This window comes from Myotis myotis, unplaced genomic scaffold, assembly GCF_014108235.1.
Source record: "Myotis myotis isolate mMyoMyo1 unplaced genomic scaffold, mMyoMyo1.p scaffold_m19_p_16, whole genome shotgun sequence".
Taxonomy (NCBI): Eukaryota; Metazoa; Chordata; class Mammalia; order Chiroptera; family Vespertilionidae; genus Myotis; species Myotis myotis.
Window position 1 is genome coordinate 26,823,386 of NW_023416320.1, and position 26,443 is coordinate 26,849,828.

Genomic DNA, 26,443 nt, shown 5'->3' on the forward strand with positions numbered 1-26,443 from the left:
ACTGTGCTAAGTCCTGGGACTACAACCGCGGTACGGTGTGCTAACAGACCACAGGAGAGACATGACACATAGGACTAGGGTGCGATGACATCATAAAGCAGAGACCGTGCCAGTGGACCATCTTGGAGACATTCTGCCTCGCCGTCAGATCTATAAAGGCCTCTCCTTGATGCAGTGTTTAAGCTGGGAGGGACCTGAAGGATGGGGACAGAGTGAGCAACATCAGTTGAGAATTGTTTCTCTTTCCCTAGGGCCTTCTCCAAAGCTGTCCCCAACTTAGGAAGAAATCATGTTCTAAAAGTCCACTTTCAAATTCACAGGTTTAGCATTCATTGTTTTTCTCTATAGAAACACACATACAGTGGCTAGGTTTTCCAGCTGGTCCACCAGCACCCAATTGTTTATAATGTGCTGCACCAACAATACCTATAAATAGCATTATTTAACCAGTCTTGTTTCTATGGGAAACTTGTATCGAGACCTGATGTCCAATGGAAACCCCTGTGCATAACCCCTCCTCTTCCTCATTAAGTCCCAGCAATTCTCTCATGGAGGTCTCTTCAATCCAGCCCTAGCCCCCAATCCCACTACTTGGTTCAGTCCAACCTTATACCTGCACTTAACCTTACACCTGGCACAACAACCCACTGAAAATTCAGTCATCTGGTCTGCAGTTCCTCCTCTCTGCAGCTGTCTCCCGCAATGTTCCAAAACATCCCGCTTCATTAAACTAAAAGCCAAGGATGAATCCTCCAACATGTGAACAGAAGTATTGCTATGTCACTATAATAGCAACAAAATACTGGACACTCCTAAATGCCCAAGAGATGGCTGGTTACAGAAATTATGTAGTACCTCAAAGAGGGAGCAGAGGAGACATACAGAAACTTATGACAGACAACCATCAAGTTGTACATTTTAATTTACAATTTTTTACCAATAAAAATGATTAGTTACAAAAAGGGAATTTTCTACACAAAATAAGGATTTTTTTCATTCATAAAGAGAATCCACTGTCACGTCTTGCCTTGCCAAACCAATCTCAAAGAGTTTGCTTAGCTAAAATTATTCCTAGGAGAAAGGTAATCCAGGTAAGATTAATAAAATAATCAGCTCCTAACATGCATTTAAAAGGACGAATTTAAGGAGCATTTTGCCTTGACCCAAAGAATTCTGTAACAACCTTTAGAAACACCTCTGCTCTTGGCAGTCGCACTGCTGAGCGGGCATGTGAGGCTCCAGCTCACTGGCCGTGAGCACCTCCTAACAGTGATTTCCACTCCTGCACAGAGTGCACATGCAACGTAACAGGAACATGGCTTCTACACGTCACCAGTGCATTTTACTGCGGCCACGGAACATCTGACAGTTAAGGTTCAGATTCCGCCCCCTCCTACACTGCCATACAAATTAAGTCTGGAGAAATACACACAAACTTGATGAAAAAGGAAGACCTGTTTTCAAACCCCACTTCCTTGGCTAACACATCACAGTGTAAGAGTGGGGTGAAGAATAGCCATCCTGTTAGCGCAGTTTCCCGAAAATAAACTTGATCGAAATGCCTGAAGCCTTTTTAAAAAGTTGTCTAAAGTACGGCAGCCACGCCACACTGCTCCTCGCAGTCTGCTTCCGGAAAAAAACATCAAATAGGAAACTGTGTGGAACATGTTCAAAACCCTTTATTCGGTGACAGGCCTAACTCTGATGGAAATTCCCACCTGTGAGAAAGGAATTGTGGGTATTTACGTTGGTCTGATGTACACTTGTGAATCAATGATAAAGACCCTCAGTCACAATGATTCTAAAGCCATTACAACCCAAAATGACGTGACTCAGATTTGCTTGCATTAGCTCTTAAAATATGATCTTCATACGGAGGAGCTACACCCTCCTCACAATTAACTGACGTATGTGGCCATAAAAGGGGGAAGAGAGGCCAAAAAACTGACATCTTAAAAAGGGCACAGGATTTTCTTACCACTATACTTAGTAAACATATAGCCAGAATGGGAATGAAATGCAATCAACACCCAGGGGCCTCTCAAAGACAGCATCTCCCGGTGAAGTCTGACTTGGAATTTTCTAGCACAAACAACCCAGCTACTCTGGGTTCACACACAGCCAGGATGCCTCACCCATCAGATGCAAAGGGATTATCCCACCACAGTTTAAAGCTAGCTGCTGTGTAAGACGCAACTCCACTATAGCTGTGGTCACTGAGGGAAAAAGGGCCTAGCAACACCTTCATGCGTTATTAATACCAATCTGCGGCCCTCGCTGACCCAGCGGTGCTTTTTTATCAAAACATCTGAAGAGCTGGCAAGTGGCTGCAACTGATACCAGGTCACAGGATTGCAAAGCTGAGAAAAGGCTCTTGGTCCCCTGTTCATATTCTCCGCTACTGTTACAGCTCTGCCACCAAAGGGGAAGAAAGGTTTGAACAAGGTTTTCGTGACCAAGCCTTGGCAAAAGTCAATAAATAAAAGAGCTTGTCAAAGGGAGAACCACTTTATGGGCAACCTCCTCTAGCTGCAAATCTGGGGGGGTGGGAAAAGTAGAAGGGAGGCATGTGCAAGAAAGAGGTGAGAGCCCCTTTGACAAGCACTTGGTGGCCCAATCGCAGGTGCCCAGGTTGGCGACAGCAGACCAGGACCTAGCAAAACCCATCATTTGGACAGAAAAGGAAGAGGAGACACCAAAAACCATAGTCATTTCTGAAATTTGCACAGTTGACGTTTGTTCTTCATAGCAGAAAGGACTTGAATGAGAATCACGAAACTTGAGGAACACTTATATTTTCTTCAGGATTTAAAAAATGGTGTCTTGTACGGAAAGACTACATTCAGTGTGGGCCAGGTCCACCAGTGTTTGCTGGGACGCAGTTGCTGAGCACACCCAGCACTGGGAGGAAAACTTCATCTGAGCAGAGTGGCTGGTGAGCAGGCTGGAGGCCACTCCTTCACTGGTCCCCAAGTCGGAAGCCCTGTCCCCAGTTGTGTCTGCCGCCTCCACCATTCTGATCAGCTGCTCGCCTCACGCTAGCAGGGGGCATGCCAAATCCGGACACACCTCCTCTCCTGCTGGGCAGCCAGCGGTACCTGGAGCAAGGCGGGAAACAAAGGGAGAGAAGACAACAAAGTCACTTCCACACGCTGTCAGGCCATCTAGCACCGGCTCCCTTTCCCAGTGTCCCCCGGTCTGTCACACTGAATTGTATTAGTCTGTGGCCAATGGAAGGCTGAGGACAATGTCTTACTAACTTGACTTTTCAGCACTTAGCTCAATGCCCTGACCAGAGAAAGCACTCACTTTCAGGCTTCGTAAATTTACTAAGTTTTCAGCTACATTTACACTCTAAAAATTTTTTCTCTGATTAGCAAAATAATTCATGCAGAATAGTACAAAAACAGAGCTATTACTCCCACAAGCCTGACCACCAGAAAAAAACACCTATTATGTATGTAGTATTTTGACAATATGCATCTGGATCAAAGGGTACAAAATAAATTCACTTTCCAAGGACAAATGTGCAGCCTGTGTTCAGCCCCACATGGTGCCTCCACCATGCAGGCAACTGAGTCCCGCAGCGTCCGTGGGAGGACTGGAGAAGGCAGCATTACGTCCTGGAGGTATGAGTCTATTTTTAAAGTTTATTCATCATTTGCCCTCCAACTGCATTCATCTCATAGGTGGTGGGAAAGTTGAAGCCCAAACAGGTTAGCTGGTTTGCCACCTTATAGTTTCACAAATTAAGAGTCACAGAACAGCTAAAAAACTTAAATAAAAGTCCAGGTTCTCAGTTTTTCCAAAGATTTCCCTTCCTTGACTATGAGGAAACTAAGACTATGTTTACACTTATTCCACTCACTAGATCCTCAGTTTAAAGGTTTGCTTGAAGAAGACTGTGTGTGATACCTGTTTAAACCATGAGGGGTGACTTGCCCGCAGAGCACAACCTGTCATAAAGGGTTTCCCTTACACCAGGTACCACATGTTGGTAAATTCATCTCACCTCCACAACTCTAGGAGGTGGGCACTACAATGACCCCATTTCATAAAAGGGAAAACTGAGGCAAGACTGAGTGAAGCTCTTCTAAATTGAGAGTCAGGATTCAAATGCAGGCAGCCTGGCTCTGGGGCCTATACCCTGCACCAGCCAATACACCCCAGGCTGCAACGGGACACACGGTGGTTCCAGTGACAGCAGTTAGGGACTGCAGCCGTCATCTGTTTACTTCACCTTCATGCTCCCTCCCAAAAAGATAATGGTCCCCTTTTATACAGAAAAAATAACTGCAAACAGCAGAGAAGAGGGGATGCCTACTTTTCTAGATGGAATGCAGAATGGTGATGCATCTTAGAATTCTGTAACTCACATCTTCCCCTTTCAATGAATACAGCTCTAGCTTTAAATCAAAATGTATTCCCAAGCACTGTTTCTCGATATCCGCGACGTTCTGGTATGATAATGCTCCTCCATGGTGCATAATAAAATAGAACACTAAAACAGGCAGTGCTCGGGCCGTTTTGCTTTGGTTCTTATTGTAAGACAATATGGAAGCCATCTCCATTGCTTAAACAGACAGTGAAATTAAATGCAAGTAATTAGTATAAAAAGACACCCAATTATACATAATCAACAAAAAGTTATGGTAATTTCAAAGCAGTTCCTGTTTTTGCAAGGAGCTACATTTTGTCATCTGATCTTTATGCAAAACATAACAGAAGGGCTTCCACCAGCAGAGCTCAAATGCAAGGCAGGCTCCACGTGCTGCTGATTCTGCCACAGAATCTCATATACTTTGTTGCTCACAATTGAGAAATGTCTCCAAGCCTGGAAGTTAGAATATGACCATTTAAAGTATAGTAACTGTTGGCTGTTCCCCAAAGCACCACGTTTTTATTTTAATGGATGCATCTGCCATCTGACTTGACAGACCTAGATCAAAAATCCATGCCTGCTGTTATTGTGTGTCCTTTGATAATTAGAAAGCAGACTGGTCATTTGTTTTTTTAGCCTGGAGGCAACTCAAGACTCAGAAGAGAAACAAGTTTCTTTTTATGCTCTTAAAGGAGAAAACAAACAAAAAACACAACACAATAGTGTACTTCTCTGTTTGTATATTATATTTCATAATAAAATTCCTTTAAAAACTATCCCTAATCTATAAAGGAATTGTAAGAATGACAAACTACAAAACATTAAAACATGCAAGACTTGAAAAGGGCTGGTGTGTGCTTTTTTTTTAAGCTTTGAAGTGCAAGCTATTACTGCATATCCCCAGCTGGAGATTGGGTGTGACTGCCAGGCAGTCTTTTGCTTCACGGACACAATGGTCATACTACTTACATGCTTGAGTGTGTCAGCATCTCTCCCGCCCTAGATCCCAATGTCAGAAACAGGCCCAGAACTTGTATTTACTGAGGCTCCACTACTGTGCTGCCAACAGTCCTGTGAGCTGGGGCTCCCCCCAACTTACTGACTGGCAAACTGAAGCTCGGAGGTTTGACTTAAGTTTCCCAATATCAAAACTGGTCAATGAGGGGAATGGGATTCCAACCCAAGTCTGTCTCAAAACCAAAGCTGTGTCCTTGGCCTCCTCACATGAGTAAACCCTAAAGCAGAGGGCTATACAAACTCAAGTCTCTCATTTAATTCTGAAAAGTCCCATAAATAATATAATCGGTAATATTTAATAGAAAAGTGTTACATTACTAACCAGTGAGCTAATTTATCCCCGTCACCCATCCTCACCCAAACTCTTGGGAGAAACTGATAGCCTGTCATCCTGGCCCCGCAGCTACGCACACTGGCCCCGCCCATCGCTCCCTGTGGTGCTGGCTCTAGTCTCAGTGGCCCCTGGCTAAGGTTCTGTGGTTTTCATTCCTGGTGCCCTGACTCTGTGACCAGGGTGACTCATTTGTTGGCTCACATTTTCCCATCAGACAGAGAGATAAATCCTATTCCTCCTCAAGTTTTTATCAGGATACATATGAACATGGACAGTAAAGTGATTGTTAAACAAGCAAGAGGAAAAAACACTTACAAAAACTGGGGTGTGGACAGAAAATTTCTTCCTCCTAAGTCCATTGGGTATCTGAACATTAGGAAGAAATAAAGATGTCCAACCAGATTTCCAATGAGCTCATTGATGACCCTGCAAACAGAGAGCCAAGTCAGTTTACAGACATTCAAGCAGTGAAGTGAGGAGTAAGTTTTAACTAACAGCACAGGGAGGAGATCCTCATGGCAGCCCACTGTGATCCCTGGGGACCTGTGACAGCTTGGCAGCGAGCTGTAGTTTGAGTGGCAAATGCATCCTGAGGGAGAAGGGAAACCAGGCCCGCTGGACCTATGGGGTCTGTGCTCCTCAAGGCCAGCTGCCCCTTTAACATCTCTTTCAAGTCCTAGCCCATCCTCAAAATACTGTTTTTGCGACTTCCTGCCTTAAGAGTAGGAAAAGCTGCAAACTTCTGAAATCTTCCAAATATGAATACTGTACCTGCAAAACGTGGTGAACAATGAAGACCAGCAAGAAAGAAGAATGGGAGCAAGGAAAGGAGAGACGCCTGCTCCTCATTCCTGGTGCCAGTGAGCACTCTCCCTCGCTCCCTGTGTCCTGGTGTAAGCCATCACAGAGATCACTTTGGAAATGTGACCTTCACCCTGTAATCCTAAAATAATCACTGACCTTCTTCAATTTCCCCACAGCTTACACAGAGGCCACTGCAAGGTTTTATAGATCCACTCTTACTATTGCATATCTTTCTGTCTCACTGCAACACGATTCCGGCAGGGACAAGCCAGCATGTGCAACTGCTCCCAGCTCTGTCCTTCTGGGGAGCAGGGTGGCCTTACCAAGCTCACAACTAGCTACTCTCTAAACCAGCGGTTCTCAATCTGTGGGTCGCGAACAATGAAAATACATCCTGCACATCAGATATTTACATTACGATTCATAACAGTAGCAAAATTACAGTTATGAAGTAGCAACGAAAATAATCTTATGGTTGGGGGTCACCACAACATGAGGAACTGAATTAAAGGGTCGCGGCATTAGGAAGGTTGAGAACCTCTGCTTCTAAACAGTCTGCTTACTTGACTCCTTCACTTCTCCCTATCAGTATGCGGCAGCAGTTAGGACCACACAGAGCAAATATGACAAACATACTAGGGACTAGTACTATTAGAATCGATTGAAACATTACAAATATGCTGTAGTGTAAGAAATGGGAGTTCTCCGAATAGCTGCATGTTATCCTCTTCCTAGAATTCTGACTGGATGCAGTCAAGGTTTTCCTAAGTCTTCGTCCTAATTTCAGACTAGAAATTTGACCCTGTTTGGTCAAACTTCTCTACTATTCACCCAGTTACTTCCCATCTGAGAATATGCATTTCTGTGACTGGTGAGCCGTTTCCAAGGCATTAAGACTAAAGAACATAGTTACTGTAGGCACAGCTCTTAGAGTAATCAGTTTAGACACAAATTAGATCTGTTTGCTCAATCTGGACAGTGAATCCAGAAATGAGTATTTATTCAAAAACACATATATGGAAGCCTACTGTCATAAAGAACTAACAACAAAAACACTATCACTCAATACTAAAATGTACTTAAAGCCCTACAATTTAATCAATTAGATCAAAATAAAATCATTCTGTAAGACAAAGTTCCCATGCATCAATGTTGAGATTCTTTAGTTTCATAAAAATTAGAGAAGGAAGATAAAAAAGAATGGAAGTCGTCCAAGGATTAGTTTCCAATTAAATAAATCTAACAGGGAACACTATTTGGCTTTCTGCCGGAATCAGTGCTTTCCAAATAGCTTTTCTTTTGAATTCAAATAAATGCCTGTTGCCTCTCAAAAAGAAAAAAATAAATAAATCTCGTATCACTTACGAGCCTCCGATGATATAGTTGAATCCAAGGATAACCCAGGGTAGATAACAGGCCTAGAAAAGAACAGATACACATGTGAGTCCCCACACTTAACGGGATAGAGTGGGCAGGAATGGGTCAGAATGTTCTGACAAGGCTTTATAAATCCCTTGAAAAGTCCTGCCCCAAATTTCTCCGATCAGTCCAGCATCACTCCTATGATACTTGAACTTCCTACCTAAACTTGTACTTATTCCTCCATCAGTGACTGGAGAGACAGAGCTCCTTGCTGACGGTTTCAAATGCAATACAAACAGATTGATATTAGCACCCAGGAAGCAGGTGAGTGCCCCGTGCTATTAAAAACGTGGTCTGTAACAGAATCTCCTCATGACTCCAACCAGCATACTGTTACCAGTAAATTTAAAATACCCCATCTTTTGTGGCTCTCCTTTTGCATATTTCACAAAATTAGTTGAGTTTTTACCTCTCTATACATTGATATCTTGAACTAATACTCTCCCGAATAAGACAGCCCTCCAGATAAATTGAACACTTGAGCTCCTTACGAGAATCAAGACATCATACCAAGAGTTAAGGGACTTTATAAACCAGGAAGGAAAGGGTTATCCCTAAATAACATGAAGGCAGATGTGGTAATTACTGTAAGAGAAACACAAAACATTGCAGAAGCCCAAAGGCACAACTAATTCCAGGCAGGTGACTCAGGAAATAAATATGTTCAGTTAAGAACAAATAGGATTTGCAGGAGTAAGATAATTTTAAAAATGTTACAGGTGGAAAACTGTGAGAGAAAGCACAAAAGTAAGTGTTTTGAGGGCAAACAAAAACAAATTTTGTCCAAAATATAAAATATATAACAGGGAGTGTTAAGAACAAACTTTAAAAGACAGGGTTTCACATGAGTATCTTCCCTTCCCTCTCACTACCACACACACATACAGGAGATCTCTCAGGGACACATGGCTGAGGGGCCTGAGGTACAGAGGGAGTGAGAAGTGACCATCAGCAAAGGACTCTGGGTTGGCTGAGGAAATGGGGACTGAGAAGGCAAGAAGGGGCTTGCCAGCGGTACACTGCTCTGCACTGACCTCTTCTGGAAGAATCAGAAAGTACATCTCTGGGCTGAAGAGGGATTTCTATAGACAAATGAAAAGGAAATTTTCCCAACTAGGCTGCAATACCTTAAATCGTGTTCCGAACCAAAATGACACAATCATGTCTCTGTTCAGCTGGGCCCAGACATAAAGCACCGACATGATCAGAGGAATCATCAGCAACTGCAAAATAAACAACATGTAAGGACCAGGCTCCCAGGGGCCCTAAAAAGAGGCTTAGTATGAATCTACCTTTTCACCTCTCCCTTCCAAACAAACCCTTAGAGGGCCTTTCAAAAAGCAAAAAGAAATTCAACTCATCAAAACTGTAAGCAGATCCTTCTAATGAATCATAGACATAATCTACAAAGCCCTATAATAAAATAGTTATATTATTTTAGACAGATTCAGAAAAATATCAGGGCCAAAAGTAGGCATAAAGTTTTACTAACTGTATATTCTAAATTTTTTAAAGATGTCTATCCTTTATGTGCATAAAAAAATACTGGATAGTCATCATTCTCAATGTTCAAACATGATAAAAGAGCCAGAAATAAGTAAGAAAAGTAATGACTTAGCTAACTCGTATAGGATCTTCAAAATAAAAACAGCTATAATTCTATCATTTCAAAATATCACATAATTAACCACAGAGATAATGCAATTTCAGCTTCTGTCAAAGGCCTTTACTTGTATATCTAAAACATGCAAAAGGGCAAATGGATAGTCGCAACTTACCTGCATGTCCATTGCTAAGCCAGTAATCTTGGTTTGTAAAGTTAAAGATCAGACAAAGAAAACATTCTGCACCCAGTAAAAGTTCATTTCCTTCCAGTGTTCTGAAGGAACACACTTTTCTATACTTCAGGTGGCTTAAAACATCCAGAGCACAAAGGTGTCTAATAATCTTCATTCCAAATATTCTATTAGTCTAGACCAGGGGTCCTCAAACTACGGCCCGCGGGCCACATGCAAATACAAATATTGTATTTGTTCCCGTTTTGGTTTTTTACTTCAAAATAAGATATGTGCAGTGTGCATAGGAATTTGTTCATAGGTTTTTTTTTAAACTATAGTCCGGCCCTCCAACGGTCTGAGGGACAGTGAACTGGCCGCCTGTTTAAAAAGTTTGAGGACCCCTGGTCTAGATGATGACAAGGAAATGGTAGACATTACCTGCTTCGGCATATGACTCAGTTTGGTCTCCTGTGTCCTCTTTCCCTCACCTCACCTCTGCACTTCAGCATCACTCCTTTAATTAGAGGATGGAGATGCCTGTGCCCTCTGAAACAAATAATGATTCTACATGTTCAGGGCTCCACAGTGTGGCTACAGTTATTTTTTCTTCCCTTCAAGGAGGGAAAAGGGCTTCCAAAGTGCCACATTTTCTGGCTCTTGGCCATGTGTCAATGGAAGCTAAGCCCCAAAGCAAGGACTTGAGCCACCAAGTCCCTTCTGCGTCTCTCGCCATCTGTGAAGGTCCGCAGCTGGAGGGCTGCTGACAACTGTGGTTGAAACAGCGGAGACACAGGCCGTGTCCTTCCCAGAGCTGGGTACTGACGGAGGGACTGCATCACTACTCAGGACCCCAAGACAAGGACAGTAAAGAGGTCAGAAAAGAATGCTGGTTGTAAATTAATTTTCTGATCAGAACCACAGATTTCAAAAGCTGTCTCAGGGCCGAGAGCCTTGTTGTGCACAGAAAACAAGCTGTCACACATGAGAACACAGAGAACTGGGATCGAGAAGAGGGAACAGTAATAAAACGCAACCAAATGTGGGAAAATCCCAGAGACGATGGCAAGAGAATGCATCACTCAGGGCTCTATGATTTACTACAGCGTTTAAAAAGAACTTCAACGAGTCTTAATTATTAACTGCAGTAAACGAAGATGCAAATACTGTCATTGGAAGTGTCGCACAGGACACTGTTTTCCCAAACCTGAAAACACACAGATACACAAACACACAAAAAAACTGGTTTCTTTCCAACCCAAAATAATAGACTGAAGGATACAACGATGCAAATCCAGTTAAAGAGGAGCATGAATAAATAGTCCGCTGGCCTCCCATCAAAGGCTCCTAGGAACAAAAATAAGCCAAATGTCATGGTTCAGAAATTCAGAACAAAATAAATCATTTCTATGTAGAGAAATGCTTTAAAAATCATAGAAGCCAAAATGAGAATATTTACAATCAGTCCTCTCCAATAAAATTTTTAAAACTATCTAAATTCATGCCTCAATAAAGCCCTGAACTACAGTCACCTAGGAAGGCTAACCTGAGTTTTCCAAATGAATTCCAGTAAGTATCATGATCTGATGGCCTCAGACTAAGAGAGACCCAAAGAGAGGACTCGATTCCAGAGCTGCCGAGACGCCATCACGGCCTGTCAGGCTTTCCCTCATGGCTCATTCATGACCCCAGGATGCATTTGTGATACTTGGTTAATCCCTTCTCCCTGCATTAAACCATAAGCTCTGTCGGGGGAGGAACCATATCTGTCTTGCCTACCACCGTGTTTACCGCAAAAGGACTATGCTGGGAGGTACTTACTGTGATTAAGCACCTCCACTTGATCCAGCACTGGGCTTACTGAGCTTACACTCCAGCAAGGGAGCATTGTGCAGGGGCAGGGAATGGAGGGCAGCCAAACCTTTCCATAGCCTCTGACTCTTAACCTTCATACTACATGTGAGGTCGAATGGAAAGACCTAGATACCCTTTAGACAGATGAGGAAATAAAGCTAAATGAGCAGTTACATGGCTTGTTAGAAGCAGACTGGAGTCTAATTACTAGTTTAGGGCTCCTGTCACTGCACCATATACCAGGCTCTGTCTTATTCCTGGGCAGAAAAATCAACATGGCCCAGCTCTCCCTTCTAAGGGGAGTCCTCACGCATTAGGCTAGAAGACAAGAAGAGAGACAGAAAAAAGAAACAAGTGACTGTAAGGCCACTCTGGCTCAAGCACTTACCTTACCTCCCTCTAATTTAAAACAATCCTGACAAGTGTCAGAAAGATAGAAAAAAAATCTACAATAAGTAAATAAATTTCCAACAAATGTCTCTTCTCTTTCCCCTTACCTCTCCCCTGGTATGTCAAAGGCACACTTCAGCCACAGTGGTGAGGATGCTTAATGGCAGGGATCACTCGGATGAATCAGAGCTGAAATTCTAACAAGTGTTTCTGAATTTTAATGATACTTTTGCTTCTTTTTTATGTGGTTTTGGCTTTGTGCTTTTTAAGGGTTCTTTAGATTGAAAACTTAAAGTACTGTACTCACATAAACTTCAGTACTTTATTCTTTGGCAAGCTTGCAACTGGGAATTTACAAATTAACTGGCCTCCAATTGCAGTCTTCGGTATAAATCAAAAATACAAATAAGCCGGCACTGCTACAGACTTAATTCAGCCAGGAAAATAGGCTTATGGCAAACATTTTGTCACATGTTGCCTTGAGGCTGTATGGGGAGGGAAGGAAAGGAATCAACAAACCTGGGTTGCAGTCCTGGCCGTGCTATCTCACCTACTTGTGAACTCTGGGGCATGTCTCCACCTCTCCAGACCAGTGTTTTCTTGTCTGTAAAATCTTATTTAAATGGAAAGACCTTAAAAGTTCCTCTCACATGAATGTTCATAGCAACATTATTCATAACAGCCCAAAACTGAAGAGGCAAATGTCCATCAACTGATAATTGGAAAAACAAAATGTTTTCCATACAATAGAATCTTATTTGGCAATAAAAAGGAATAAGCTTGAAGACACAATGGTAAGTGAAAGATGATAACCACAATTCCACAGGCCATGTATTGTATGACTCCGTTTTTAAGAAATTTCCAAAATTATAGCCTCTCAAATGGTTAAAACGGTGAGCTTCATGCTATGTGAATTTTTTTCAAAAAGAGAAAAGGTTCATTATTAACCTTTCTACTTTTATAAATGTTTGAAAATTTTCCATTATAAAAATTTTAAAAAACTGGTCATAGGTCATCTACACTTAACCTAGAGTTTACTACTGGTATAAAAGACACATTACCACAACTTAATCCTCAACTGAATTATATTAGAGGGGCAGAATGCTAATTAGGGCCCACGGGGATAAGGAGAATGAAAATCATCTATTCTGGTAGATTTCAGGACAAACCCTTGATATGGCCTTAGAATCCTGTTGTGTGTTTCACCTCAGCCAAGTTCACTTTACTTCCTTGAAGCTCCTGTTCTCCTCTATAACACTAAGAAAATGGGCTAGGTCACTCCCAGTAGTAACAGTCTGACACAGTATTAACGTAATGATGTTTTTCTTTTTAAAAAGCACATAGTAGCAAATACCAATTTAAGGAAAGATTATATTTGACACATAAATGCCCATTCTTGTAGTTCCCTGCAGTTAGGAGACTGGTTCGCCATGCTCAAGCTGACAGATTTAAAGATGGTTCAGAATTCTCCATCCTGAGCTAACAGCCAGCAGGTTTATGAAATCTGAAGTCAGCCAGCCTTTTCAAAATCATTATGCTCACATTTTGACACAGCAGTATCAATTTACTGCTTCCCAGGATAAGCAACTCAGAACAGCATACAAGCTATTGTAGGAAATAAATAACAATCCGCAAGAAACCTTGTAAGAAAAGATTTTTGTAAGAGAGCTTATCCATAACATCATATAGGGAGTCATATCTGATAAATTACCATGTCACTAAATCCTGGCTGTATATCTTAAAGTTGAGTGTTTCAATGACAGAGACTAAGTCTAGGCTTTTAATTGCATAAGGTAGTGTTTTTCAACCTCAATCTAGGAGACATGTACACTTCAGCCCAACTGTGCACTAAAGGACAAGGTCTGCTGTGTAACAGAAATGAGTGAGATGTCAAGTCCAGCGAAGGGCAAATAGCACAGCCACTAAGGACATGGGCAAGATTTGTAAGTCCCTGGGTTTGTTGGGGTTTGTTTTTTTTTTCATCTCTGAAATAGGGACAATGCTACTTATACCTCCTGAGTTTATTGTGAGGACAAGAAATCGAATATTCTCAGTGCCTAGTCCAGTCCTGGCACAGCTACCACTTCCTGAGCACTTACTCTCATTATGCCATCTCTTTATATAAACTGACTGCCCTCAAAATTCCTCCAAGTAAACATATGGTTTAGCAAGTTAAAAAGAAACAGTACCTGCAACAGTTATGGATAACGTACCTGTTTCAAGTCGTGTAGAATACTGATATAAGAAATATAAATTGACCAAATAAAGAAATCCAGTTCCTGGACCCACAGGGAAAAAAAAGGTGGCAGTGATGGGTCTCCAAATCTGTCCAGATCAAAATAAACACAGCTGTTAGTCTCTAAGCTTGGTTAATTTTTTTTTCTTTTAACTGCACAAAATTAACCCTTGCAAAACATTCTCAATAAGGAGAGCTACCAAAGGGGCACCAATGCCCTACCGGTTTGGCTCAGTGGATAGAATGTTGGCCTGTGGACCAAAGGGTCCCAGGTTCGATTCTGGTCAAGGGCATGTACCTTGGTTGTAGGCTCCTCCCTGGTCGGAGTGGGTGCAGGAGGCAACCAATTGATGTGTTTCTCTCACATCGATGTATCTCTCTGTTTTTCCCTCTCTTTTCTACTCTCTCTAAAAGAAAAAGAAAAAAATCAATGAAAAAATATCTTCAGGTGAGGATTAACAACAACAAAAAACAAACAAAAAGGGGCACCACCAGTATTATTCAAGAAGATGACCTAAGAAAAGTTCATCAGTTACAATCACATCAGTATACAAATCAATGGAATAAAACAACATCATAAAATAAGCAGTGAACAGTTCTAAGCAAGTTGAACACAAATCAATACTGTAAAAGTATAGGGTTAGTCTTTACAGGGATCAAACATGCAGTTAAGCCTGCCAAAAATGAATTACAAAGACAATTTCCAACAGTACTGTAATATCTCTATTTAGGAAAATACTACTACTACTCAGATGACAAACCTTGTCAAAAAATGTCATACGCAAAAGGTAAAAGTAAAATAAGAAAATTTTTACCCAAATCATTGTGCTATTTAGGCAATATAGACACTTGACTTTATAATATTAATCCTCCCCCCACCAGAAAAAATTACAGGAGGTAAGCTTCTCTCCTGATCCTGGGTGTCCCAGGTGCCTTTCCAGCAACAACGAATCAGTTTCTTGTATTTCTTTCAAGAAATAATAATGTGTTACTATTATTTGTCTCTTTTCATCCTATCTTATATCGCACTGTTCTATACCTTGTTTCATTCCCTTGAAAAATATATTTATTGCCTTCACAGTATTCCTTTTATGTAGATATCTAAACTTCATTTAAACTGTTACAATGCCACAATGAATATTCTCAAATACATTACATATAAGATAAATTATAAATTTCTGAGTCATTCTGCTATATCAGTGTCTGCATTTAATTTTGGTAGATTTTGCCAAATGTCTACAAAAATGTTAAACCAATTTATACTTCCTCTTAAAATGTACATTAATGCCTGTCTTCTCTATACCCCCACCGCTTAGAGCATTTTACATTCACCAATTATGGTTTTAAAACTTCAGCATTTCCTTTCTTCATTTTTCTGCTAGAATTGCATCTCTTATTATAAAAGTTTCCCTTTCTCGCCACTGCAAATATTTTCTGGACTGTCATTAGCCTTATACATTTATGATACTTTTGCCATACTTGGACACATACAGTTTCATTTCATGTAGGCAAATGTATCATGCTTACAAGATTTTTCACTCCAAGAAGATAAAAGTGCTCAGCTTTATTTTAGCACATTCCTGGTTTACCTAAGGAGTGAGGAAGAGATTTTAACTTATTTTTCTAGATGGCCACTCCGTTTTCCCAATCCTATTTACAGAGTAACCCATCTTTTCTCCATTGATTTGAAAAAGTACTTTTATCATATATTTATTCCTTTTTATATTCAGGTTTACTTGTAGACTATTCTGTTTGAAACTGAATTCCTATACCAACACCAAGCTACTTTAATTTTTAGTTTTACAAAGTGTTTTCATACTTGGTAAAGGTACATGATTAAATGATCCCCCTCCTGTTTTTCTACCACACTTGTCACAATTTTCTTGGTTAGTCTTAATATTTTATTTTTCTAAATGAACTAGAACCAATATCTTTATTATATCAATCTATACTAATAAAAGGGTAATATGCTAATTGGACCAGGAGACCTTCTGGATGTCCTTCCGGACAAAGCCATGGTGGCAGGGCCAAGGCAGAGGTGGTTACAGGTGATCAGGCTGGCAAGAGTGGGGGGAAGGCAGTTGGGGGTGAGCAGGCTGGCAGGCAGGCAGGTGAGTGGTTAGGAGCTAGCGGTCCTGGATTGCGAGAGGGATGTTCAACTGCCAGTTTAGGCCCAATCCCTGTGGGCAGTCGGACATCCCCTGAGGGGTCCCAGATTGGAGAGGGTACAGGCTGGGCTGAGGAATACCCGCCCACCCCCGTGCACGAATTTTGTGCACTGGGCCACTAGTATGATATAATGTGATATAGATATAATACCAGCCAGGAAGAAGTCTTTCATAGCATTTATAGTTTTCCATAGAGCTGCTGCTTTCTATATCTATCTCATCAAAGCTGTATTTTCTTATTGTTTATAATATTTGAAAACTGAGCTTCTTGGGATTTCCAAGTATAGAACTCTATCTGTAAATAAAATTGTGTATCTTATTCCATTCTTGTCTAACTCACTGGCAAGTACCTCCAGAACATGTTAAATAATAGTGGTGGAAGTAGATGGCTTTCCAGACTTTTGGAAAGTAATGCTAGCTTTGGCTTGAGAGCTAGCTATGTGTCTTACTGCACAAGCATAAAATGCATGGCTGATGCTCAAGAAGTTCTTGACAGTGAGGGAGGCTGCCCAGAGAAGCAAGAGTGGACGCAAGGGAGGGTAAGTGTGGTCTTGGAAAAACAAGTGCAAAGTCCCAAGGAATAGCAAAAGCAAAATCAATGAGAGGGTACTGCTAACAACTGGGGTGTGGCTACAACAGAGGACATCAGTGATGGGGCCTGACCAGACACATCACTGGCAAGTTATATTCTCCGAGTAGTAGGACCCACAGAGCTTAATTCCCTGTGAAGGAAAATGCACTTTAAATCCACAAAAGTGACTTTCCAAGAACTGTATATTAAAGCAGTAAAACAAAATTGGTTAACATTCATTTTGGTTTATACACAATTTTATCATAGAAACAGTAGTCTAATGGGCGGAAAAACACCCTAAAAATGATCTGAGAAGACCTAAAGTCTTAGCTTACAAATGCTCATTTCTGAGCCTCAATCACCACCATAAAAGGGGATGGCATACTAATACTTGCTGTTCTTTGGCTAATGATTTCTAAAAAAAATAATGTGCTATTCTGTTCACTTCCATGCATTGACTCATGAGGTGGATTTATAGATGAGGAAACAGGATGAGAAAGATTAAGCAATAGCTAGTAAGTGGTGGAGTGAGAATTTTGTCGCAGCCTGACCCCAGAGCTTACGATACTAAACCCCTACTTTTACTATGCCTCTCACAAATGACATCACCATTCTGAGGTATATTACAATTAGTAAACATTGCCAGTACTAATATACTTACATAAAGTTGATTATTCCTGCCTATGAAAAACACTGGGAGTAAAGACCAGAAGCAAGCAAGCGCTGGCCGTGGCCCTGAGGTAGCCATGGGGCCTTGCGAAAGTCAGGGCCGTGGAGTTGGTGTCTTCATCTAGCAATGCCATCTGTCCTATGACTCCCACCTTCCCTGTCTCACAGACTTTGTACAAGGCTGGCCTTAGGAAAGTGGACTAAGAAGGTGCTTTGTAAAAACACTGTTTATGTGGAGTGTATGAGTATTACAATCTTTAGGAGATGCACACTGATTGGGTTTTTACAAATGCACATTTTAAACTACCCCCATATGTCTGTAAGTTATTAGGGGCCTGATTTTAGAAAAGAAACCTTGGTTTATTTTTCTGACTACATTTTCACTAACACTGACAACACAACACTATTTTTAGCCACTGCATGCACCTGTTCTTTGGAAATCAGCGTCTGTCAAAATACCTCACTTCTGTTCCCTGTTCATTAAGCTTACCCTTGAGTTATACTTGCTTTCATTGATCTAAGAGTCTTATTATTTTTGTATTACTTTAAAATTATAATTTGAAAACACCAAGAGATAGTTTGTCTCTTCAGAAGGACACAAGGTAATACAGAATTTCTGAAATCCCCATGGAAAGTACCCAACTAAACCCCCTCCTTTCCTCTAATTGATATGTAAACCATTACAATAAGGAAAAGGCCTTATTTTCTGGGTTGGAGGTGATGGAGGTATGTCCTCAACCCCGAAAGCCTCCATGGATCCCTTTACAGCAGCCAGGTGCAGTGCAAAGAGCCCAGGACTTGAAGGCAGAGGTCTGTGTGCCTCATATGCCTGAAGTTTCGGAGGGGAGCATCTCATTTTAAACCCACAGTAATCCCAAGGCCAGACCCAGAATCACCCAGGTTTTCCATGAGGAAAGCTGGCCCCTCATTAGAGTTTAGGTAATCTGCCCAGTTGCTCACTTAACAAGGGCAAGAAGCCCATGTGTTCACTGGCATATTAGACCTTCAAAAAAACCAAAAGACATTGTTCTTTAGTTCAGTCCAACAACCTCTGTTGAGAGAATGTTTATTTCAGCCACCCTTGAACTAAAAGGATCTGCCACTGAAATAATCACAATTGCCATCCAGAATCTAGAGTGGGATTTTTTAAGTGGGATTTTTTAAAACTATCAAAAACACTGTGTGGGTTGTGTTTTTTTGTTTTTTTTTTCCTGAAACAATAAGGATTGGTTGATTTGGAGTTGAAGTCTGATTGGGTCACCAAGCAATTAAAAAGAAGAGCACCCATGTGCCAAATGCTGGTATTAGCAAACTGTGGCTTTTTTTTTTTTTTTTTTTGACACACTAGGTATGCAGAAAAAACAAATGAAAAAGCACTAAATCTCAACTGAAGATTTGAAAGAGCTACTAGAAGCCACCAATTCCACTCAGCATACCTATGTTCACCAAGTTATGTACCAGAATGTTCCCAGAAGCACTATGCATTCTAGCCAAAGCTGGAAACCACCCAAAAAGTCCAATACCAGTAGAATGGGTAAATAAATAGTGGTCTATTCCCAGGATGGAACAATCTGGGGATGAGCAATCTATAGCCACATGCAACAATATGGGAGACTCTCAAATGTACTATTAAAAAGACAATAGTTACTGTGCTATATACAGATGTCGAATCATAATGTTTCACACCTGAAACTTATACAATGTTATAAACTAATGTTACCTCAATAATGAATGAATGAATGAATGTACAAACAAATAAATGTGGAGACAGATTTCAAATCCTGAGCTTGGAACTAGAACAAGGAAGTTTGCTACCTTGCCTTCTATTGAACATTGTACTGGAAGTTATAGCCAGTGCACTGCAAGAAAAATAAAATAAAGGTATAAGCTTGGAAAAGAAGAAAGAAAGGCTAGACACAAAAGAATGCATACTGTATTGATTTCACTTAGAGCATGCAAAAAAAACTGGCAAAAACAACCTATGGTATTAAAAGTCAAGATACTAGTTACCCCTGGAGGAGGAAGTGGCCAGAGGGAGCAGTAATGCTGTTTCTTGATCTAGGTGCTGGTTACATACATGTACTTTGGTTTTTGAAAATTCAACAAGCTGTAAATATATAACACACATACTGTCCTATTTGTATACTGTAACTCAATAAAAAATTAAAAAACAAAGCCATGGTCTAAGAGGCAACCTTATCTATGACCAAAGAAATGTCTAATGTAGACGGGACTGCTAAGGAAAGATTGGAAAGCTATACTACATACCAAAACACCTGCCACTCAAGTTCTAATCCAAACCCTGGGGCTGCTTCTCTGCTCAGCCTACAGTCCAAGTTACTGTCCTTCCAGTTATGTGTGTGCTTGTCTTCCTTCCCAGGTACAGTCATAAATCAAGCATCTAGGCTTGCTGTCAGGGGTTGGCAAATATAGGCACCAAATCAAATCACAGGTTTGGTGCCATTTCTTATTATTCTTGGCAACAAATTAAGAAACAAATTGAGAGTTCCTAATAAATAAAGACAGCACTGTTTCTAAATAGTTTACTTACCGGACTATTTACTGGGATCTTTGCAAACAGTTTTCTCCATGTTTTATATAATAGAGGTATAAAGTAGATAACGTATTTTCTCAACTTGAACATATCATTCTTGTGTTTCTGAAATCAGGATGTACCTAACTATCAATATATTAATTAAATGTAATATCTACTTTCCTCTCCCTCCAAAGGTTGTATTAAATACACAGACCATCTTATAATCAATGGAGTTAGAATAGAGTAAACTCTTAGGACAGAGTTAATATGCTACTAAATTATCCCCATTTTTAGGTAATGTTCTGATTTTGACCTGGGTGCTGGTTGTATACATGTACTCAGTAATTAAGAAATTTAGGCTCAGGAAGGGTACATAACTTGCCTAAGAGCATACAACCAGTCAGGCCCAAAGACCATGACTCAGCTACTTGAAATCCCATAGTCTTTCTATACTAACAGAAAAAGACAAATAATTTGCTATGACTGATTGGGAAGAAATCACTCTCGATACTGTTAACATTTACCTGTGTGTTTTGGTAGAGATTATGCAAAGGAGTTAAACAAGAGCTCAGATCAACTCACCGAAACAGAAACAGAAACTGCAGTTGTCTATAAACTGGGATAACTCCTATTTCAGGGTGACTGCGGGAGCTCAGTGAGATAATAGATGGAGAAGCACAATACAGACGGAGGGGGCAATGTTATTTTTCCAAAGAAATAAACTATCAGTGTGGAGAAAGCCCCGGGAAACGTCATCTCAGGAACCACTGGAGCAGCAAGAAACTGCCACCTTTCTCCTAGCGAATCAGGGACCAACATGAAGGCATTTGATCACAGTGAAATGATTGTCAGGTGTTAAGTGTGAGGGACTAGGAACTGGGGGCAACAGTAAAGTGAGTCTTAACACACACCTATCCAAGCTAAATCAATCGTCCCATCTTTATTTGAAGCTGTTAAAGATCCAGCTTCTAAGGAAAAGATGAGCCTCTAGCAGAAAGCACACCACATGCTGTTTGTCCTCACACCTCAGCCTCTCATTTGCAAACAAGTTCCTCCAGGAGGATCTGAAAGCTAAACTTGTCCAGAATGGGTAAGAGCCTGGCTGTTCTGGCTCAGTGAGTAGAGGATCAGCCTGCGGACTGAAGGGTCCCGGTTCAATTCTGGTCAAGGGCACATCACAGCAGGAGCAGAAAGGTATAAAGATCGGTCCTTTCACACCTGACAGCCAGCGCACTGTTCTGCTTCCTGCCAGCAGCTTCTCCCCAGGCTCAAGATAACAAACACCCAAGAAGCAAGGCAAGGAATATGGGAAAATCACAGAAGGTGTGACATGAATGACTTTCTGATCAGTTCACCCTTTTTAACATTATGCGCCTGTGGTCTATTAGGAAGGCTTTATTTTACTAATCTGATTAGACAAGTGAGCAAGATTTTGCAAGGAGGGTCAAGAGACAGTTTTGACCAGGTCTTTCCCACAAAATGATTGACAGCCACTGCTCCTCCTGCACATACACATCAACCAACATGCCACCAGGAGCGAAGTGTACAATTGTTCAATCAGTCGACAAATATGTACCAAAGCAAATAAGTAGAAAGCAGTATGCAGTTCTTCCTGCAGGCCCAAATCATATTCTAATAGCCAACTGCCTACTTAACTTCTCCACTTGGATGCCTAAAAAGCATCTCTAGACTTAACATGGCCAAAACATAAACCTTTTTTTTTAACCACTGAGGAAAAAAATTAAGTTTTTACGTAGGATAACAACAATAAATCCACTACATATTAATACAGAAATTTTTATGAAAGCTATTTTTCAAAAAAGTAAGATTAGTACGTGACGTTTTACACTGCAACTCTCCTTAATGTCTGGCTTCATAGAAGATAACCAGATTCTCACATCTTCTCCATTCAACCTGATGTGATATATTGTTTTGGTTGAGATATAAGAAGAAAATCTGACCTCGCACAGATCTGTAGTTGAAAAGGGAGAATTTTAATAGTTTTTTCACCAAATTCAAAACATAACTCTTCACCCAGAACTTCCCCCATCCCCAAACTAAGCTCCCTAAATATTTCCAATCTCAGTAACAGGCTCCACTACCCACTGTGAAAACAGTGACGTCCTGGAATTCTGCTTCCTTCACCCTTCACCCTTCATATCCATTCAGCTGCAATACTGTCCACTCCAACTCCCAAATCCATCCATTTCTCTCTATCGTCGCAGCTAACCTGGTCCCAAACACCATCTCTCCTTAACTTGATACTTTCCTCACCCCCAACCCACATACTAAGTCCATCTCACAGAGCAGTCAAGGCAATCTTGTCACTCCTTTGTTCAAAGGCTCCAAAGCTCTCCTGGTGTCTTTGAAACAAAGTTCAAACCACAAAGCCCTATATAATCCAGCGCAGCCTACCTGTCCATTCTCGCGTTACTGCGCTAACCCCTGGCTATCTCTGTCCTCATTTTCAATCCTCATCCTTACAGCTGACTCTGTATTAACTATCCAGTCTTCTTTCTGTTTCTAGTGCCTGCCTCTAAGCTTACTATTATTCCATCTTCCTGGAAGATTGTTCCCAGAGCCAGAGCTTCCCAAAGCTGGCTCCTCACCACTCCCATTTCAGTTCAGATATCTTCTTTGAGGTGTTTCTGGAGCCCTCTATCAAATAATCCATCCCTTAAATCACTCTCTATCTAGCACATGCCTCTCTCTTATTTTCTTCATGGGAGCTGCAACTTTTTCTGTCTTATTCACAATTGTACCTCCAGTGCTCAATAATGTCCATGCAAGCACCTGCTATGTGCCAGGCACTATTCTAGGTTAAAAAAAAAAAAAAAAAAAAAGCGCTAAACAAGACAAAGATCTCATGGAGCTTTATTTTCTGATGGTAAGTGAACTAACAAAATACCAAGGGGTGATATGTACAAAAAATATTAAGGGTAAGGGACACAAAGTAAAGAAGGGCAATCAGATAAGGCCTTGCCAAAAATGATAGCATTTGGGCAAACACTTGAAGGTGGTAAGGAGGGAAGCCATGGTTATCCCAAGCAGAGAAACAAAGTGTGCAAACAGCCAGGGGGGAGAGAATGAGTTAGCTACTTAAGAAACAGCTAGGATTCCTTTGAGGACCCTCATGTGCAAAATAGAGAGTAGGAGGAGATGAGGTCACAGAGGTAGTAGAGGTGGTGCAGGACCCTGAAAGGACTTGATTTCACTCATCGAGTTGAGAAAACACTGGAAGGTTCTGGGCAGAGGCCTGACAGGACTTCATTTATGTTTCAGAAGAAGCACTCCAGCTGTCTAGAGAAAAGACTGAAAGGAACAGTCTGGAATGGTAATGGCTGCAATGAAGAAGGAAAAGGTACCGTATTCTGATTTTATGTCTAAAGTAAATAGAATTTGCTGACTTCGGAGTGTGAGAAAAAGAGAAGTCAACGTCGACTCCGTGATTGTTAGCTTGAGTTCCTGTAATAATGGCGTTTCTATTTATTTATAGGGCAAAGGGGAAAAGGGATTTAGTTTGGACATAATAAGTTTGAGATACTCTATCAGCCTCTCAAATAGTAATTTCAAATAGATGGCTGGATGTACAAGTCTGGACATCAGGAGACAGATCTGGACTTAAAATACCTATGTTTGTATTATACAAAGCATTTAAAGCCATGAAGGTAAATGAGATCACCTACAGCTGGGAAGAGGTCCTATACCTGCTCCCTGGGGCTCATCACAACATCTAAAGGTCACAAAGATGAGGAACCAGCAAAGGAGACTAAGAAACAGCCAGTCAAGAGGGGGGTTCAACAAAAGTATTATCCACAGGCCAAGTAACGTGTTGAAATTAATATCAGATCTTAATATCTGACCTGCCACTGATTAAAGAATCCAGTGAGTAAAGACAATCTCCAGGAAATATTCTCTTGCCAGTAATGTTATTCTGGACTGCTTCCTTTGTGCTTAAAAAATTAATAAGGCCTTCCATTTCTGGAGCAATTAACTCTTTACTCATTCCTTTGCATATTCAAACACTACATGCCAGATACTAGGTCAGGGCATGGAAAAGCAGATAAACAAACTCACTCTTTTCGCCTCTGACCTCAAATCACTCCTACAAAAAAGCAAACACAAAAACAAAAGACCCACTCCATTAACATAAAAGGAACTCAGATGGCTGTTGGGTAAGTTGACAGCCACTGGCCACCCACGTGGCAGAGCAAGGTGAGAGGGCACCTGCTCTCCAGGTAAAACCCACGCTGTTAATCACCAGCGTCCAGCAGATTGACAACTATCACAAACCTCCCTTCCCACTGCCTCCTCCTCTGACTGCAGATGCGGGGAGCACAATCTTAATAGAAGGATGAAATCAGTCCCTTAGCCAGACCAATCCAAGCCTCCATGCCTAGGTATCCAGGCCCTTGCTCCAGATCCCTTTGCCGCCACTTAGCTTCCCCCGGACCTCAGGACCCCGCCCTAAGCCGCTGGAGTGGTCGCACTACAAATCCCAGGAGGCATCGCGCACTCGCAACCTGTGGGTCTACGCTCCGCCGCCGTCGACCCGCCTGGGACCTGTAGTCTCCACTCCCCCGGTCGCCGGTCAGTACCTGGAAGCGATAGAGAAAGGCTTCGGGCCAGAGGACGAAGTAGGCCGGGCTGATGAGACCGAGTTTGCCAATCAAGGGCACCGCGACGGTGGCGGCGAACCAATAGCGCGTGATGGCCGGGATGCTCCTGAACCAGTCCCCGATGTCCGACATCTTCGCCTCTTAGGTGGCCAGGATGCGCACAGCCGCCCGACTCCCCGTCCCGGCCCCTTCTCGACGCGGCCGGCTTCGAGAGTGGAAGGTGTCCAGGCGGAAGCCGCCCAGGTCGCGGTGCAGAAGGCGGAGACCGACGGACGTGGCGCCACCGAATTCGGACGAGCGAGGGAACGTTCGGAGGCGAAACTTCCCCTTCCGGCGGCCGCGGACGACGTCGACCGGAAGTCCCGCCGCTTAAAGAGCAAGTACAGTTTTTACCACCAGGCCAAAGCTCGACAGTCTGGAGGCGAGGCCATAAGGGGCGGGGCCAGGCCGGACGTTGACACGACTCGTGGAAAATAGTAGTTGCCATGAGCAACGGCTAATACTCCAGCCAATGGGGATACTGATCTTCCTCTACCTAGTTCTTGGTAATTCATGGGGCCACTTGGAGCAGCAGTTCTCAACCTGTGGGTCGCGACCCCTTTGGCGGTCAGTCGACCCTTTCACAGGAGTCGCCTAAGACCATCCTGCATATCAGATATTTACATTACGATTCATAATAATAGCAACATTACAGTTATGAAGTAGCAACGAAAATAATTTTATGGTTGGGTCACAACATGAGGAACTGTATTTAAAGAGCCAGAAGGTTGAGAACCACTGATTGGAGGGTGTTTAAAGGAGGAAAATAAAACATTTGTTCATTCGCTCGGCAAATGTTTGTTGAGGGCTTACAAAGTGCAGGGTAGGAATCCAGACACCGGAGAGGCTGTGGCTATTAGAGCTGACGCGGTTCCTTCGTTCCTGGTGCTTACATTCTAATGGGGTTAGGAAGATAAACAATTGAATAAGATAATTTCAGAGAGTAATAAGAAAATAGGGAAAATAAAAGGGGACGATCGGGTAGAGTGACGAGGTGGAAGCGAAGGGATGTGGGGGAGAGATGAGAATGATCAGGGAGGACTTCCCGGAGGAGGTGATGTTTGATCTGAGCCAGCCCCCCAGCCAAAGATCTTGAGAGTTTTCCCTGCAGAGAAAAACAGCCACTCTAACTTAGAATGTTGACGGAACTTAAAACAGAAATGATCTTGACTGTTAATCTAGTTCAGCGATTTTCAATATGTGTGCCACAAGAATTTTTATAAACATGCATATTTCCTATTGTTTTTTTTTTTTTTTTTTTTTTTTTTAAAAAAAAAAAAAGGACTTAAAAAAATTGGAGGAAAGCCAGCAATCAGGGGCACAGTATTACTTAGCGCTGAGCTTGGCACTGCACTGCTGAGTGATGCTGACAGACAGGGGCTGATGACTCAGATACCATTCTGTCACAATAATCATATAGGAGCACCACCCTAGTGGGATGCCTGCTACGTATGTGGCATCTTCTTCAAGAAATCCAAAGCACATTGCAAACATGTAATTCTTATGCTGACTAGTAGGCAGTTTTGTTAGCACCATCTTGCAGATGAAGAAACTGTGGCAAGAATAATAATTTATCCCTGTCAAGAACCAGTCAGTTAAAAGCCTTGGAAATGATTTATTTATTTTAT

The 26,443-nt window shown here is 41.8% G+C and overlaps 1 protein-coding gene across 1 annotated transcript; it reads right to left on the reverse strand.

The window, feature by feature from the left end:
- Positions 1-904: 904 nt before the first annotated feature.
- On the reverse strand, positions 905-25,120 carry DERL1 (derlin 1). Its single transcript, XM_036338207.1, has 8 exons — positions 24,756-25,120; positions 14,191-14,302; positions 11,016-11,080; positions 9,737-9,763; positions 9,086-9,181; positions 7,902-7,954; positions 6,048-6,158; positions 905-3,098 (listed from the first exon to the last, which is right to left on the reverse strand). The coding sequence occupies exons 1-8, from the start codon at positions 24,906-24,908 to the stop codon at positions 2,960-2,962; spliced, it is 756 nt and encodes a 251-aa protein (XP_036194100.1). The 5' UTR covers positions 24,909-25,120; the 3' UTR covers positions 905-2,959.
- Positions 25,121-26,443: the final 1,323 nt, after the last annotated feature.

Coding starts and splice junctions, on each gene's coding strand:
- DERL1 (XM_036338207.1), bottom strand. CDS start 24,908: ATGTCGGACATCGGGGACTGGTTCAGGAGCATCCCGGCCATCACGCGC. Junction 11,081..14,190: donor TTCTACACGACTTGAAACAG/GTACGTTATCCA, acceptor TTTTGTTCCTAG/GAGCCTTTGATGGGAGGCCA. Junction 7,955..9,085: donor GGTTCGGAACACGATTTAAG/GTATTGCAGCCT, acceptor GTTCTTTTCTAG/GCCTGTTATCTACCCTGGGT.